The 17440-nt window shown below is 42.7% G+C and overlaps 1 protein-coding gene across 3 annotated transcripts in view; it reads left to right on the top strand.

Moving 5' to 3' along the window:
- Window positions 1-16474, top strand: part of LOC127514069 (histone deacetylase 4-like) — a 34061-nt gene extending 17587 nt beyond the window's left edge. For 2 of the 3 annotated variants that reach the window (XM_051896444.1, XM_051896446.1), the window contains 21 exons: window positions 550-665; window positions 2563-2691; window positions 2788-2882; window positions 3309-3416; window positions 3969-4155; window positions 4688-4875; window positions 6060-6242; window positions 6358-6541; window positions 6711-6844; window positions 7805-7907; window positions 8026-8072; window positions 8168-8275; window positions 8378-8433; window positions 8517-8604; window positions 8696-8815; window positions 8894-8991; window positions 11275-11393; window positions 11510-11643; window positions 11758-11842; window positions 14283-14481; window positions 14565-16474. In XM_051896444.1, the coding sequence (XP_051752404.1) occupies window positions 550-665; window positions 2563-2691; window positions 2788-2882; window positions 3309-3416; window positions 3969-4155; window positions 4688-4875; window positions 6060-6242; window positions 6358-6541; window positions 6711-6844; window positions 7805-7907; window positions 8026-8072; window positions 8168-8275; window positions 8378-8433; window positions 8517-8604; window positions 8696-8815; window positions 8894-8991; window positions 11275-11393; window positions 11510-11643; window positions 11758-11842; window positions 14283-14481; window positions 14565-14604 (2521 nt within the window). In that variant the 3' untranslated portion in view covers window positions 14605-16474. The remainder of the gene's footprint in view (window positions 1-549; window positions 666-2562; window positions 2692-2787; window positions 2883-3308; window positions 3417-3968; window positions 4156-4687; window positions 4876-6059; window positions 6243-6357; window positions 6542-6710; window positions 6845-7804; window positions 7908-8025; window positions 8073-8167; window positions 8276-8377; window positions 8434-8516; window positions 8605-8695; window positions 8816-8893; window positions 8992-11274; window positions 11394-11509; window positions 11644-11757; window positions 11843-14282; window positions 14482-14564) is intronic. The other variant, XM_051896445.1, reaches the window with a different exon arrangement.
- The last annotated feature ends 966 nt before the right edge of the window (window positions 16475-17440 follow it).

The raw sequence follows: 17440 nt of genomic DNA, 5'->3' as shown, positions 1-17440 counted from the left end.
TGACTCCAGCGTTCAGAATCACTGACTGGCAAAGGTTAAAGGTCTCGACACCATCTGTAAGTTTGTCACGTTCCTGTGATGTCAGTTTAGTGTCAGTTTTCATCAGCACAGCTAAATGTAAATGTATATTCATCACCAAGATTCATTTCTAAACAATTATGTTTTTGAAGAAAGTGAAGAGGGATTCAGCAACACTTGAAAAAACCTTTCTTGTGTATCACGGTGTTGGTACAAGTTTTAGTTTGAAAGCCTTCATCAGGATATGTCAACGATTATGTTTTTATCATTTTACTCATTGGCTTATTGGCGTTAATGTGTCAGGCAGGTGAGAGCAGATGGGGAATGTGGAGTTAAACCTGCAACCCATGTGTCAGGATCGTGTTCACTACTCGCTGTGTATATTTACAATGATTCACGCTGCTGATTTTTACTCTGATGTTGAAACTGGAGAAACTATGACCTGTATCAGTTCATCATGTTCATGTTTTTCTCATCACTTGCTTTTTGATTACTGCTTTCCTCTTTCTGTCTGTCTCTTTCTCTGATCAGGAAAACTCAGCACAGTTCTTTAGATCAGAGCTCCCCTCCTCAAACCACCGCTAGTAACTACAACCACCCTGCCATGGGCGTCTACGACTCCAAAGACTTTCCACTGCGCAAAACAGGTACTTCATGCAATACAAACACTCTCATTCTGTCAAGTATTTGAAGCGGATGCAGGAGACGCGTGGGGCTCACTGCAGAGATGAGAAATATATATCACCTCATTCTATTGTGTGTTGTTATCAGTCCTTTTGCAGGGTGACAGAAATAAGGGCTCTGTTTTGGTGAGAATCCTGTCTTGAGTGACTTTTGTCATGAACGGATCCGAACCCTTCAGAAGAAGCGTCGCCGGCACTGCTTGTACCGTATAATTATTCACTTAGTGGTGAAGCCGTTGCTGGAGATTAGCCATGGTTTACTCTGGCCGTCAGGAGAGCATTCCTGTGTGTGTGTGTGTGTGTGTGTGTGTGACTGTAAGTGTGCTCAAGTGTGTGTAAGTGATTGTGAGAGTATGTGTGTGTGTGTGTGTGTGTGTGTGTGTGAGTGTAAGTGTGCTCAAGTGTGTGTAAGTGATTGTGAGAGAGTGTGTGTGTGTGTGTGTGTGTGTGTGAGTATGTGTGAGTGTGTGTGTGTGAGTGCAAATGAGTGTAAGTGAGTGCGCGAGTGAATGTGAGAGTGTGTGTAAGTGATTGTGAGAGTGTGTGTGTGTGAGTGCAAGTGAGTGTAAGTGAGTGCGCGAGTGAGTGTGAGAGTGTGTGTAAGTGATTGTGAGAGTGTGTGTGTGTGTGAGTGTGCACGTGTGTGTGTGAGTGTGCAGGAGTGTGTGTAAGTGATTGTGAGAGTGTGTGTGCGTGTGTGTGAGTGTGCGCGAGGTGAGTGTGAGAGTGTGTGTAAGTGATTGTGAGTGTGTGTGTGAGAGAGAGAGTGTGTGTGTGTGTGTGTGTGTGTGTGAGTGTGTGTGTGATTGTGAGTGTGTGTGTGTTTTTGTGACACATCAGGACACAAATTTGTATAATGACATAGGTATTACAACAGAGGGTGACTTATGAGGACATTACTCCATGTCCCCATTTTTCAAAAGGCTTATAAATCATACAGAATGAGGTTTTGTGAGAAAGTAAAATGTGCACAGTTTCCTGTGATGGGTAGGTTTAGGGGTAGAGGTAGTGTAGGGCGATAGAAAATACGGTTTGTACAGTATAAAAACCATTACGCCTATTGAATGTCCCCACAATTCACAAAAACAAACGCGTGTGTGTGTGTGTGAGCTAATGGAACATGATCTCGCTGTAGACGGCAGTTAGCGTGTGTTTTGCCACAGACAGCAGCTTCTGCCGTTCTACACCGATATAAGATGAAACTCTCCTGTAGCTGGAAATGATCAAATGTCTCGTCACGAGCAGCAGCTCTCCTCAATAACCTGATTCATTCTCTGTGGTTTTCCCATCGAGTGACGCATTTGTGGAATTTGCTTATGTTAATGGAAAGCCGTTCGTTGAGCCTCCTGTATTTCACAGGCCGTCTGAGCCATGAGCATCATTTCCAGTAACGCTGAATGAATCGACAGCGCGGCCTTTTCTTTCAGATTGTCACACGGCGGTAAATCTGCTGCAGGGTGGAGAATGACGTCTGTCACATGCACTGACTGCAAACTGTTGATCACCTTCTCAACTGAGAGAATGTTACACATCATGATCTGACCCTTTCTGTGGTGAAGAAGTGTTGCTTTGCTGTAATAACTCACTGCTGTTCATGCTGGACAAATGCTGTTTCATCAGTGTCTGATGTGCAACTGTGAATGGAATGTATTTACTGAAGTCATCGCCTTCATGAGATGTGATGTTGCTCTGTATGTGCTATAATGATGCTTATTTCAAATGTTTGTTTGGTCTGTGATGCTTCTTACAGAATCTCTCTCTAGTAATTCTAGTATCACTAGTGGTTGACAAAACCTCATTCTGAATGAAGCATGCACTCTGTGAGGCCGCTTGTATAAGCAGTTCCCTGTTGTCTTTGCAGCGTCTGAGCCTAACCTGAAGTTGCGTTCTCGGCTGAAGCAGAAGGTGTCGGAGCGCAGGAGCAGCCCGTTACTGCGCCGCAAAGACAGTCCCATCAGTGCGCTCAAGAAACGCTCTCTGGACATGACAGGTGATGCGAGAGACGCGCTCATGCTCGCTGACACAGACACCTGAGTGTTTTCACACAGACAAACTCCTGTCTTTCTCTTCTTCTGCTGGTCTGTAGATTCGTCATGTAGCAGCGCTCCTGCTTCAGGACCCAGTTCCCCAAACAACAGCTCTCACGCAAACCTGTGCGAAAACGGCATCAGTGCGACCGAGGTGAGACTCGTGTGTGTGTGTGTGTGTGTTTTTCAGGTGTGTGTGTGTGTGTGTGTTTTTCAGGTGTGTGTGTGTGTGTGTTTTTCAGGTGTGTGTGTCTGTCTGCACAGTCTGTCTGTCACACTGATGATCTAAATGGTGTTAAATAAGTTAAATGTTAAATAAGGGAGACGTATAAAATGTCAAAAAGTGCTGCGCATCCTCAGGATCAGGACTGAAAAACACAGAAGAACATTGTGTATTACACACACTAAAAGAAATCATCTTTTTCTGTTCTTTTCACCTCTGCTCTAGCTTGTTTCCTAGTCTGTCTTTCTAATAAAGCTGACATTGTGCACTATGAATACTGCTGCCTCTATGACAAGTTGCTTATGTTCCTCTATTGTAAGTCACTTTGGCTAAAATGTAAATATAAATGTGCTCCAGTCGTCTCACAGGCCAGCTGCTCGTGATTCGGTCAGTCAGCTGTCGCTCTACACGTCTCCTTCACTACCCAACATCACCCTGGGTTTGCCCGCCAGCGCTACCAACAACGTGAGTATTCAAACACGGCTGCCAAAAATCCCTCTGTCCATTACTTTTGTCTTGCTTACTAGTAATAATATGCTTCCTTCCTAGCATCCTTAAAATGAGATACATTTATTTGACATAAAAACAGAAAAAGTTTCACACAATATTTCTAGAAACGATTAGCAAACTAGAAGCAGATAGTTTTCTCTTGCTCTAAGCATAAATTGAAATTGTTTGTGCTTTTAGAAAAGTTTTGTTACAGTGGTTTAGAAAAACGCACTTAATTCACAACAGATGCTCTGAAGTCATCTGATTTGACTCAGTTTTGGATTTGTTTTTTAAAGGATGTTTAGATATTTTTACTGGAACATAAACGTACTAATTAGAGTGTAAAACTTTAATGAAGAAATATTATTCAGTTAATGCCAATCTGATCTGTGTGTGAGAAACGGTCACGATCAATCTGAGACGTGTGTTTGAGCTCTGCACTGGTTTGGTCAGCGCTCGTCTTCCTTTTGCTTTGTTATGTGATGCTTAGGAAAAGATTGAGTTTCATTTTATCATTTCTTCAACAAGGTGACGTCTACCCAGCCAGACAGTGAACGTTTGTCCGTGACTGGTTTACCCATAAGCACTCCATTCCTGGCCTCCTCTCACCTTCCGTCATTCCTTAGCAATTCAGACACTGCAAACTCCCACAATGCACTGCTGCAGCACATGGTCCTTCTGGAGCAGTCAGCCCCACCGAGTCCTTTAGCCGCAGGTGAGTAGAGCTCTTTGGATTTGTAAAGATGATGCAGTCCATTACATACCTCTTGATTTGTGCATTTGTCGCTGAGCGTTTCCCAGGGCCGCAGCGAAAGCATTACATAAACCTTGAGATGTGTGAACAGGCCACTCTTCATAACCGTGGCCGAGTCTGGGGTCCCTCCAGTTAATTAGATCAGTGTTCCGAGTCGCTCACGGCAGGAGGTCAGAGTTGAGGAACACGGTGTGCCACGAAGCGACGGGTCTGTCTTTGTGCCAGCGCCGCGTGCCAACGAAGTTTGTTCGCGCAGGCCCAGAAGAATACGTCTCTAATTCCCTGAATGGGAGCAGGAGTGAAACAATGAACCGCTCCGAGACCTGGCAGAGCCAAAGCCGTTTTCAGCTGCCAGGTCGGCCACGCATGGACGGTTGTGACGTCTGTGGAGAAACCTGAATGAATGAACGTATTTTTCAATGTCAAGTGCTTTTGGAGGCTTCCGATAATCCAGCCGTCATGAGTGTGTGTGCTCTGAATGTGTTCTGTGCAGGTATGGCATCGGCTGCGCTGCAGTCTCCGTGCCTGCAGAAGCTGCGGCAGCACCGACCGCTCGGACGCACGCAGTCGGCTCCTCTGCCTCAGAGCAGTCAGGCGCTCCAGCAGCTGGTCGTCCAACAGCAGCACCAGCAGTTCCTGGAGAAACACAAGCAGCACTTCCAGCAGCTTCACATCAACAAGGTCAGAGATCAGACTTTTCACCCTTTTCCTACCATGACAGATTTAATGTCTGTAATGTCTGTAATACAATTCACTTAAAAAGTAGATCGTACAGGGTATTAGGCGTCTGAAGCTAGTGTGCAGGAAATCATTAGTCTTAAACCACCTGTGAAATCGGCTGTGAAATTCTGCTGAATGTTAGTTGGCTTGCTTAGTTGGGGACACTTGACATTTGACTTGACATTTGATATTCAACAGTGCTTTGATCTGCCTGCATTGACACTATTCTTTAAGAGCTGCTGTGCAGCCAAATAATGTACCAGTTATCAATGTAAAGCTGCTTTGACACAATCTACATTGTAAAAAGCGCTATATAAATAAAGGTGACTTGACTTGACTTGATCCACATGAGATGCGGCCAGATGAGGTCAAGGTTTCATATTGGCAGAACAGGCTTGTTCAATGTTGCTCTGCAGCGTCGCTAGAAAGAGATCTTGTGGGCAGAATACTGGAGTGTGATTGGCTCTTGCTGTGGATCCTGAGGTAAACCTTCCAAGTGTTCGTGCTACTGAACATCAGTCTTTCGGGCAGCTGGTCTCCGGCCGGAAGCTTCTTCTCACTCTGGGAAAATAGAAATGCTTGTTTTAAAGAAAAGATAAAGATGAGGCAACAAAAGAGGCTCTGACATTAATAATGTTCCTCTGGCGTTCATGAGCTCGGGCCTTTGATTTGGGATATGGCAGCCGTGACGGCAGGACTTCAGCTGGAGCTTTTTCAGTGTTACATTTTTTCTTGATTCATGCGCTGCAGGTCACTTTGAATAAACCGTTCTTGTCAGTCCCGCTTGCTCTTCGTTACACCCTTGATTGAACCCATTCACTCAGCGGTCAAGGCAAGACTTTATTTCTCACTGTCCTGAATGGAGAGCAGTTGTCTTGCCTGTCTAACTGAGGCAAACACCCGGAAACTGTGCAAGAAACCATGGTGAAACAGTGGAAAACAGTTAAAAAGTAGAGTGGAGCTAGCAACGGCAAGGTCATGGGTTTGATTCCCAGGGAATTCGTGAAATGATAACATGCAGACCTTTAATGCAATGCAAGTCGCTGTGGTATCTGCTAAACAACTAATAAACTCAATATGTTTTCAGCATTAGCAGTGTACCGTGAAACAATGATTTATCTTTTCTCTGCCTGGCTGTCTGTTAGATGTTGAGTAAACCGAGTGATCGGCAGCACCAGAGTCACCCAGAAGAGACGGAGGAAGAGCTGCGAGAGCAGCAGGACGCCACACAGACGGAAACACTTCTCATGAACGTCTCCATTAAACAGGAACCTCCTGATCTCACAGAGGAGCAGAGACAGGAGGAGACAGAGCTGCTCTTCAAACAGGTGAGAGAAACACCTGGAGTTCAAGGGGAGAGATGGTGTGTTTGCAGTTTCTGTCGCCCTCTTGTGGTTGTTGTCAGTGCACATATCTATAGAGAGTGTGTGTGTGTGTGAGTAGCAGGCCCTTCTATTGGAGCAGCAGAGGATCCATCAGCTCAGAAACTACCAGGCATCAATGGAGGCGGCTGGTGCGTCAATCAGTTTCCCTGGGCACCGCCCCCTCTCCAGAGCCCAGTCATCTCCTGCGTCTGCCTCGTTCATCAGCGCACAGGAACAGCCTTCCAAAGCTCACTTTACCACAGGTGCATCGCTCCATCCTGACACTTTCTCTCTCTCTCTCTCTCTCTCTCTCTCTCTCTCTCTCTCTCTCTCTCTCTCTCTCTCTCTCTCTCTTCCTCTGTGCAACTTTAAAACATAATTCAGATTGTTGAACTTTTAAATGAAAGTTTCTGCGTGTGCATTTTTCTTTAGGTCTGGTGTACGACTCTCTCATGCAAAAGCACCAGTGCATGTGTGGAAACACCAACACGCATCCCGAACACGCCGGGCGCATCCAGAGCATCTGGTCTCGGCTGCAGGAGACGGGTCTGCGCAGCCAGTGTGAGGTGCGACGCACCCGATAACATGATTCCACCTACATCACCACTAAGAGCAGTCATGTTTATGCTGCAAGCCGTCAGTCGGGGTCCAGTATTCATCTTTGGTCACAACTTTGGTCAAATTTGCTGGCCAAAAATATTTTTTGCTGGTCATCATTTTTCTTAAAAGAAGTCTCTGTGATATTGGAGTTATTTTTCTGTTTTTGATAAACACCGCCAGCTGTTGCTTGATACATGAGCTGAGTCCGTCTCCGTCTCTCACTGCAACTCACCACAACCCTACATGTAACAAAAACATTGACACAAGATTATCGTTCTTGCACTTTGTCCTAACCAGACGAGATGTGATAAGATTCTAGAGACAAGCAATTTGTCTGTCCACACCTGAAACGACACGACAGTATCAGTCAAAAATCACAGCCAATCAGAAGAGAGTGTGGGCGGAGTCCCTCTGCAAGCCACTGCACTCACAAACAAATTGATAAATAATCAAATTAATAAATATTACATAATTTTAACATTATTAAAAATACATACTCTGTTTACAGTTTGAATGTTTTTGTTTAATTTACTTTCAAGATCTGAGGTGAATTATCAATTGTGGTTTTCAGTACGGCTACAAATGATATTCATACTCACATACTTTGTATGTTGTTGTTCCAGCCACGAGGTCGCTGAAATAGAAACCATTTCTAAAATAGGATAAAAACTCTGATTAACATGGAAGAGACGTCTTTTATCACGTGTCACGGCGTCACGTCTGGTTAGGACACACTTACAGTTTAATTCAAACTGTGTATTGTTGCAATAAAGTTCATCTGGCGAGTAATGCTTTATTGACGAGTATTCATTTTGGACGCTGCCGTTGAATTATTTACCCTGAGCTACATGAAGTGCACTTCCCATGACGTGTCAGCAGGTGGCGCTCTAGTGCTCTAGTGAATCTCTCTGTCCTTTGATTTTCAGTGTATCCGTGGAAGAAAAGCCACATTAGAGGAACTGCAGACGGTTCATTCTGAAGCCCATGTCATGTTGTATGGGACCAACCCACTACGGCAGAAACTGGACAGTAAGACTTTTACAACTCTAAAATAAAGATCCTGTCTTCATGACAGAGACAGAGAGAGGCTGTGTAGTGTGATGAATCACTGATGAGTCGCGCTCTCTGTCCGTTTCTCTTGTCTCAGGTTCGGTCATATCCATGTTCGTCAGGTTGCCGTGTGGCGGTATTGGGGTGAGTAGAAACAGAAACCCCGTCTGTCTCAAGAATCTGTTCATCATTTGTGCATCATTAAAGGAGAGTTTCTGGGTTGTTTCTTGTCTGTGAAGGTGGACAGTGACACTGTCTGGAATGAAGTCCACTCGTCGAGCGCAGCGCGTCTGGCTGCCGGTTCTGTGGTCGAACTCGTCTTCAAAGTGGCATCAGGAGAGCTGAAGGTCGCGTCTGCCGCTGTCTTTCGCTTTTTTTTTTTTTTTCTCTGTATGTGTGTCTGTATTATTTGACTTACGAAGAGCGCTGTGTTCCTCCCCTCACTGCAGAACGGCTTCGCTGTGGTTCGGCCTCCAGGACATCACGCGGAGGAGAGCACGCCAATGTGAGACGCGCCTCTGCATTTGTGTCACTCTTTCCTTTCTTCCTTCATTTGTCAATAAAGTTGGTGCTCTCGTCCAATCACAGGGGCTTCTGTTACTTTAACTCTGTTGCCATAGCAGCGAAACTCCTACAGCAAAGACTCAATGTCAGCAAAATTCTGATTGTTGATTGGGTGAGTTCATTTTGAAAAATTATTTGGCACTAAGATAATATTTCTTTTCTCTCCGTTTAACATTTAATGGTTTTTGTTAAACTACATCCAGGACGTTCATCACGGCAACGGAACTCAGCAAGCATTCTACAACGATCCCAGCGTTCTGTACATTTCGCTTCATCGATACGACGATGGCAATTTCTTCCCGGGCAGTGGCGCTCCTGAAGAGGTAGTGCCGATAATATGAGCGAGTGTATTATGGGAGGTTTTTTTATTTCCTTACTTTTCTTACACTGCCTTTCAACAGGTGGGAAGTGGTCCGGGAGTCGGTTTCAATGTCAATGTGGCGTTTACTGGAGGTCTGGAACCACCGATGGGCGACCCAGAATATCTCGCTGCCTTCAGGTAATGGTGTTTCTCAGTGGCGGCTGGTGCTAAAAAATAAAAACATACCAAATTAGTAATGCAGGACTGAATGTAGGCTAATTGTTAAATAACCCTTTAACAAGTGGTATAATAACGTATCTTTACTGCATAGCTAAAACATGTAAAATTCAGCATTTAAAGCATGCCATAAGGTAGGGCTGGGCAATATGGCCAAAAAATCATATCTCTGTATTTTTGGGATGAATGGCGAGGTATGGTATAACCTCAGTATTTTCTTCATTTTTCTATTTGAAAAATATGTATTTAATTTAAAAAATGTTATTTTACATTCTGCCAAATATTGTCCTACAAACAATATTCATATTGAAAGGTTATATAAAAACAAACAGTGAATGTAACCGTGTATTTATTATGTGAAAAAAATGGATCAAAATCTAGATACAAAATGATGCTTTTTAAAGCAGAAGTTAAATTCACTAAAATAAAAATGAAAATAAATAAAAACTAATTAAAGACTAATTATTAGGCTATTTTACTGCTATCATAAAAATACACTTACTTGTAGGTTTAAAATTCTACATATGGCATGTTTATGTTCACCACCAACAACAAATATTTTAGCAAAATGTTTATTTTAGTCAGAACTGTTTAGTTCACGGCTTCGCTTTCTAACATTTACAAATAGAGAATGTGTCTATGAAATGCAAGTTATGCACTGAGGAAATTATTGGATGTCACTTCAACTTCGATTATTAATAGAGATATGTTTGTTCCCACCAATCGCTGCACAAGTTAAGCTTACACATGATGACGAAAGCATGTTAGTGCTAACCCTCCCGGAACCCATAGAGATTGCATTTCAGTGCCTGCAGTTTGAAAAAAATTCTTTGTATGGAAGTCTATGAGAACAGTCTGGGCGATTCTCGGTCAGAGTGAAATCGCCCAAAAAGAGGCAGTACTCCACAGAACGTGACTTGACGCTGATTGGACTATATATCCAGAGGCAGTACGAACAGTCTAGAGCAGTGACAGCTAGCGTAACACTGGTTGAATGCGATTGAAAAAATCTGTCCCTCACTTTGGTGGTGCGTCGCTCTATCGCCCTGATGAAGAAACCGCCCCTGGTGTCTCTCATCAAACACGATCTTCATTTGCATAAGTTCATCAGATCATTTCATCATGGATCAGTTGTTTCTGAGTTCGACTGATGGTTTAAGACTTCAGGATGCGCTTAGTGTTTAAGTACATGAAACACACTCTCACACACACATACACACACACACAGGTTTGTTTTGCTATCTTAGTGAGGACTCTCCATAAGCCTAATGGTTTTTATACTGTACAAACTGTACATTCTCTCCCCCTACACTACCCCTACCCCTAAACCTACCCATCACAGGAAACTGTCTGCATTTTTACATTTTTAATAAAACATTGTTTAGTATGTTTTTAAAGCTATTTTAAATATGAGGACTCATGAAATGTCCTCATATTTCACGTTTACTTTGTAATACCAGTGTAATACCCATGTCATTATACAAATTTGTGTCCTCATAAATCATGAAAACAAGCACACACTCTCACACTCATATACACACACTCACACACACACACACGTGGTTTGTCAGACCAGATGATAAATCCACAAACAGAGTCACATCTGCTCTACAACACTGTCATTCCTGCTCTTGTGGTTTCAAGGGCAGAAATCTGATCTAGACTGTTGAACAGAAAACCGTGTAAATCATCCCGTGTTTCTTGCACACGCACTGAAGGCTCTCTCTATAATGCTGGAACAACACGTGTTCGTCTCAGCCGATTCAAGCACTTTGGCTGACCAGTGGCTTTCTGCAGAAACTCAAATCATATTTTTAAGCAATTCTAATGTAAATTTTAACAGTGTTCTTCCTTCACTCTGTCCTGTCGTGAAATAATGTCATTTATGTGTGAATATTTAATAAGAGAGAATTCACCACAGTGTCCATCAAAAGCAATCTCTGACCATAAAAAGAAAATCAAATTTACTCCCATCAACAGAAGATGACGAGACTTTGAACACTGTCAAGAACCAAAGACGATGAAGTCGATCAACTCAATCACTCGTGCTTTAGCCAAAGTTTGACCGCTGGTTATGATGTTGAGGAGTTTTGATGATGCGTTTTATTTTGAGCGAGCACGAGGAGAAGCTCCCTGTTCCAGATGTGGAAGAAAGCAAGTCTCATCTGTTTCACATCAGAGCTGAAGATTCACAGTGAAGTTTGTTCATTAATGTGAAGGTTTGTGTGGCTCATTGTGTCGCAGGACGGTAGTTATGCCGATCGCTAACGAGTTTGCTCCAGATGTGGTGCTGGTGTCGGCAGGGTTTGATGCTGTGGAGGGACATCCGCCGCCGCTGGGAGGTTATAAACTCACCTCCAAATGTGAGCGCCGCCTCTTTCATTACTATGACCAAGAAACCTGAACTCAACTTGTGTCCAGGTATATTCATCATTTGTGCCGTTTCAGTAAAAACCAACATCATTTTGAATTGCGACAGGTTTAGGTTACCTGACCAAGCAGCTGATGGGATTGGCTGGAGGTCGCGTGGTCCTGGCGCTGGAGGGAGGTCACGACCTCAGGGCCATATGTGACGCCTCAGAGGCATGCGTCTCAGCGCTTCTGGGAATAGAGGTAGTACTGATTGCCCTTCATCCTTTGCTTTGTAATTTTTCATTTGCATGAGGTATTTTCTTGTTACAGGCAGATTTGTGGTTTTGATCACATTTGTTTTTGTGTGTTGAACAGCTGGAGCCATTTCCAGCAGACGTCCTGAAGCAGAGACCCAATGAGAACGCGGTCCAATCCATAGAGAAAGTCCTAGAAAGTCACAGTGAGTCTCTCAAATCTTCATTTCTTTTCACAAAGAATCATTAAATTCTGTCAAATGTCTGATCCCTGAATGTTCAAGGTTCAATACATCTTTATCTCTGTGTGAAATATCATGTGCACATTACAGGTGCTGGTCATATAATTAGAATATCATCAAAAAGTTAATTTATTTCACCAATTCCATTCAAAAAGTGAAACTTGTATATTATATTCATTCATTACACACAGACTGATATATTTCAAATGTTTATTTCTTTTAATTTTGATGATTATAACTGACAACTAAGGAAAATCCCAAATTCAGTATCTCAGAAAATTAGAATATTGTGAAAAGGTTCAATATTGAAGACACCTGGTGCCACACTGTAATCAGCTAGTTAACTCAAAACACCTGCAAAGGCCTTTAAATGGTCTCTAAGTCTAGTTCTGTAGGCTACACAATCATGGGGAAGACTGCTGACTTGACAGTTGTCCAAAAGACGACCATTGACACCTTGCACAAGGAGGGCAAGACACAAAAGTTCATTGCAAAAGAGGCTGGCTGTTCACAGAGCTCTGTGTCCAAGCACATTAATAGAGAGGCGAAGGGAAGGAAAAGATGTGGTAGAAAAAAGTGTACAAGCAATAGGGATAACCGCACCCTGGAAAGGATTGTGAAACAAAACCCATTCAAAAATGTGGGGGAGATTCACAAAGAGTGGACTGCAGCTGGAGTCAGTGCTTCAAGAACCACTACGCACAGACGTATGCAAGACATGGGTTTCAGCTGTCGCATTCCTTGTGTCAAGCCACTCTTGAACAACAGACAAGCGTCTCGCCCGGGCTAAAGACAAAAAGGACTGGACTGCTGCTGAGTGGTCCAAAGTTATGTTCTCTGATGAAAGTAAATTTTGCATTTCCTTTGGAAATCAGGGTCCCAGAGTCTGGAGGAAGAGAGGAGAGGCACACAATCCACGTTGCTTGAGGTCCAGTGTAAAGTTTCCACAGTCAGTGATGGTTTGGGATGCCATGTCATCTGCTGGTGTTGGTCCACTGTGTTTTCTGAGGTCCAAGGTCAACGCAGTCGTATACCAGGAAGTTTTAGAGCACTTCATGCTTCCTGCTGCTGACCAACTTTATGGAGATGCAGATTTCATTTTCCAACAGGACTTGGCACCTGCACACAGTGCCAAAGCTACCAGTACCTGGTTTAAGGACCATGGTATCCCTGTTCTTAATTGGCCAGCAAACTTGCCTGACCTTAACCCCATAGAAAATCTATGGGGTATTGTGAAGAGGAAGATGCGATATGCCAGACCCAACAATGCAGAACAGCTGAAGGCCACTATCAGAGCAACCTGGGCTCTTATAACACCTGAGCAGTGCCACAGACTGATCGACTCCATGCCACGCAGCATTGCTGCAGTAATTCAGGCAAAAGGAGCCCCAACTAAGTATTGAGTGCTGTACATGCTCATACTTTTCATGTTCATACTTTTTAGTTGGCCAAGATTTCTAAAAATCCTTTCTTTGTATTGGTCTTAAGTAATATTCTAATTTTCTGAGATACTAAATTTGGGATTTTCCTAGTTGTCAGTTATAATCATCAAAATTAAAAGAAATAAACATTTGAAATATATCAGTCTGTGTGTAATGAATGAATATAATATACAAGTTTCACTTTTTGAATAGAATTAGTGAAATAAATCAACTTTTTGATGATATTCTAATTATATGACCAGCACCTGTAATGTACTTACAGTAGAAGTCTACAGGGCAAGACAAACGTTAAAATACAGTTTGTCAGAAGACTGTTAACATTACAGACTAGTGTGATGCTTGTATCGCCGCCAGAATATTCCTCACTCCATAGACTTTGATTGGAAGCAGGACTTGACATTAACTTTTTTGCTCACCAGCCACTGTGGCTCGTGGTTTTCCAAAGTTACTAGCCAACTCAGCATTTTCACTGGCCACAATTTTGACATTGATGCCATGGGGAAAACCTGCCATATAGATATTTTTAATATTATCTCATAATTTGGCAGCATGTATGTTCAAGTGTGGGTATCTGCAGGATGGAGTAATGGGAGGGCCAAAAGGTAGGGGCATAGAGAAAGGTCTTTATCATTGGTCGTGAAAGCTGTCTGTCAGGGTGCGGGGTGGGGTTAGGGCCCGTAACAATATTCATCCAGAGCAAATTAAACGAGTGAGTGAGAGTATATTTTTAATATTAAACTATATTTTTGACAACACTACATTGCACATTACATTGAAAAATGTATATATTATATATAAAATTCAACCCCCCAAAGTGGCTAGTAGGAGTGACTGTTACTCGCCACTGCTGAAATACACACGCATTTGATGGGTGTTAATGTCAAGCCCTGACTGGAAGAATTGGACTGTAGGTGATTCTTGCTTCTTTTTACAAACTGTTGAAAGTATTTTAACCATCGCAGACGACACACATGCTGTCAGTAGAGCTGAACTGACATTGGATCCTGTACGGTGTGTTTGTGTAGGTAAGTACTGGAGGTCCGTCCAGCGGTCCGTGTCCGGCGTCGGCCTGTCTCTGCTGGAAGCTCAGAGGGGCGATTCTGAAGAGAATGAGACGGTGACAGCGATGGCTTCTTTATCTGTGGCGGTCATGGAGAAAAGGTACAAGTGTTTTCCCTCCTTTCATGTTCCATCTTATCTTGCCTTTCGTCCTCTCACACCATCCGTGTTACGTTTCTTCTCAGAACGGAGGATGAACCCATGGAAGAGGAGCCGCCGATGTAGGGGACGCGAGTTTTACCAAACCTTCGAGCTCTTCTGGGTCTCGTGTGACGGAGGCTCTCGCTGAGGCCGGCGTCGAGCAGCAGGAGAGCAGAGAGAGTCGTCAGGGCACAAAGGCTAACTCATCATGTTAGCGCTGTAGCCCGCTAGCACTGTGGCCCCAATGCTACGCGTTCAAGCTGAAGTCACTTGAGATGTTTGTTTTTGGAGATTTCTGTCTTATTGGCTCAATATGTCGCAGATGTCGAGGGCCGTTTAAATCAGCCAGCAGATCATTCTGACAGAAGGATGGGTGGAAAACAAGGATCCAAGGAACCCACCACAGGCTCTGGAACACGCTGTTTGTTTAGCACTAAATGAGATGTACGTCTCCACCACAAGCACTACAGTGATTCACCACACGGTGGCGCCGTGACTCGTCTGTGCCACTTTACTGAAGCTTCTGTGAGAGGGAGTGCTTTTGTTGAGACCATGTGGAACTACGAATGAATTCTGAGGAACGTTGTCTTAAGTCAGTAATGTCATGAACACATTATCCACAATTCCAGTGGGATGATGTTTGGAGGAGAGAACACCTTTTTCAGCATGTTTACTTGGACAGCGGTGTTCACGCTTCAGTTCTAAACACTTTTTCTAGCGATGACTCTCTTTGTTTGTTGTTCGATGAGCTGTACAAACGCTGCTGTAAGTGACGCCTCAGAACTTCCTGTTTCTAGTGATGCTTTAACGCCAGTGGCTCAACGTCACACAATGGAGCTGCGTATAAAGCAGCTGAAGGCAGGCGTTGGTTTTTCAGAGTGGTTTATTGACCTGCATGTGCATTACAGGAAAAAGCTACAAAACAACTGGAATGAAATGGAGAACAGAATTTCTGACCAAAGCATGAGTTTGCATCTTGTCTTGCACCTTTTTCTACACAGTCTTGAAAAGTGAGGTGTTCGACACAGATTACAAGACCACAGTATGTTAAATGGTTTTGCCTCTGTGCTCAAACTCATTCCATTGGATTTACATGGAAAAAAACATCCAGACTAGAGACTATCATGTACCAAATCAGCTTGTGTTCGTAACCTCTTCAGCTCTCCAAACAAACCGTTGCAACTTTGGTAATGTTGGAAACCCCCAAGCATGCGGCGGGATTGGTACCTACAAGATCAATACAATATGCATGTGAAATGTTAATTTTATTTGCCTTCCAGAGCGTCGCTCTCAAACGAACCTTGAGCCGTGTCTCTCACAACAGTTTCACCCCCAAAAGAATCGAGTTGGTTCGTCTTACTTGGCAACTTGTCAACTGTTAAAACGCTCAGTTTTTTTTAGTTCAGTTACTGGTTATTTTTTAGGTTTTAGAAATTAATTCCATTCCTGTCATTCCTGCTTTGTACAGTTTTTCTTTATTCAGAATATTTGTATTTTCACTTGACTGTTGCTTGTTATTATTTGTGCTAGTGGATTTTAGTTCCATGCATTACTTTGGTACCATGTACTTTGAGCTACATGATGAACACTTTTTGACCGGTTCATGGGTTTTCAAGCATTATCACAAAGACTGATTGTGTACTTCTGTGTTCTGTTCACAGTAGATTTGTATATGAAAGGAAATCTAAATATATGAATATGAAGAACTGACATTCACCTGTGTTTGTGTGCATGGATGTAATATTTTGTAAGCAGCACATGCTGGTCTCAAATATACAAAACCTTGTTTTTTTAGGATGGTTTAAGAGTGTATAACAGTCAGCTGTCAGTGGAACTAACCTGGCAAATGCACTTGGTTGATGGTCAGTGATTCATTCATTCATTGTTTTTTTTTATTTTAGATGAGATGGTATGTCTATGACAGTAATTGAAATAAAAAAAACAATTCAAAGCATCTTGATTGTTTCCATGTTTTTTTCAGACAGTACCACAAACAAAGGATCTGTAATACACATGGTTTGCTTAATTGTATTTACAGCACATGAAAAAACTCCCTCAACTTTGTTACATTTGAATGACGTTGAGGATAAAGAAGAAATAATCATAGTTCATGACCTGCAAAAATACGTTCAGTGCGCGATGACACGTCGTTGCCCATGAAAATAAAGACTTTGAGGTTAGACTTGCAGGTCTGTCATTCAGTCCAGAGGATTTTAACCTACTAACACACGTCCAACAACCTTCATGCCTCATTTAAGGGACATTTACTTCACGATGGAACAGCTATTTTAAGCCGTTTCTTAAATGTGTTCTGATGGGCTTTCGGTGAGATGTGATATTTTGAGATTTGGGACCGGAAAAGCAATCAGGATTACATAAAATGTCTCGCCTTCAGACCCAGTGATTCACAAATTCAGTTAAACTTTTTTGAGTAGTGCTTTTCACAATACATGTCGTTTCAAATCAGCTTTACAGAAAATGCATGTTTCGACATTACAATTTAGAGTGATCTGTTATCAAAGGTGTCAAATGAATGTCCATATGTCAGAAATGTACAGGTCTAAGATAAAACGAATCATGCAGTTAGCTAACATCATGTGTTCATTTAAGCAGAAACAATGATCTCAAACCAGTTATTACAAGTTGTGATCATAATTACATTATATAGAAAATGACTTGTCGAGTTTATATTGGCATCCTTTTGTAATCAGACATCTAATTCAGGTTTAAACTACTGGACTGTGAATGCAGGTCTTCACAATTACACATCTATCGGTTCTGTGAATTATGTCATATGAAATATAGTCATGATTAATGATGAGCTGTGCAATAGGACTCTTCCGGATGAACATACCTCTGTCACATCATTGATTCACGCAAAATCAGACACCAAAGAAACGAAAGCCCTTCAAACAGAACG

This window comes from Ctenopharyngodon idella, chromosome 6 (assembly GCF_019924925.1).
Source record: "Ctenopharyngodon idella isolate HZGC_01 chromosome 6, HZGC01, whole genome shotgun sequence".
In the NCBI taxonomy this organism is placed as follows: Eukaryota; Metazoa; Chordata; class Actinopteri; order Cypriniformes; family Xenocyprididae; genus Ctenopharyngodon; species Ctenopharyngodon idella.
This window is presented reverse-complemented; position numbering and strand designations above follow the sequence as displayed.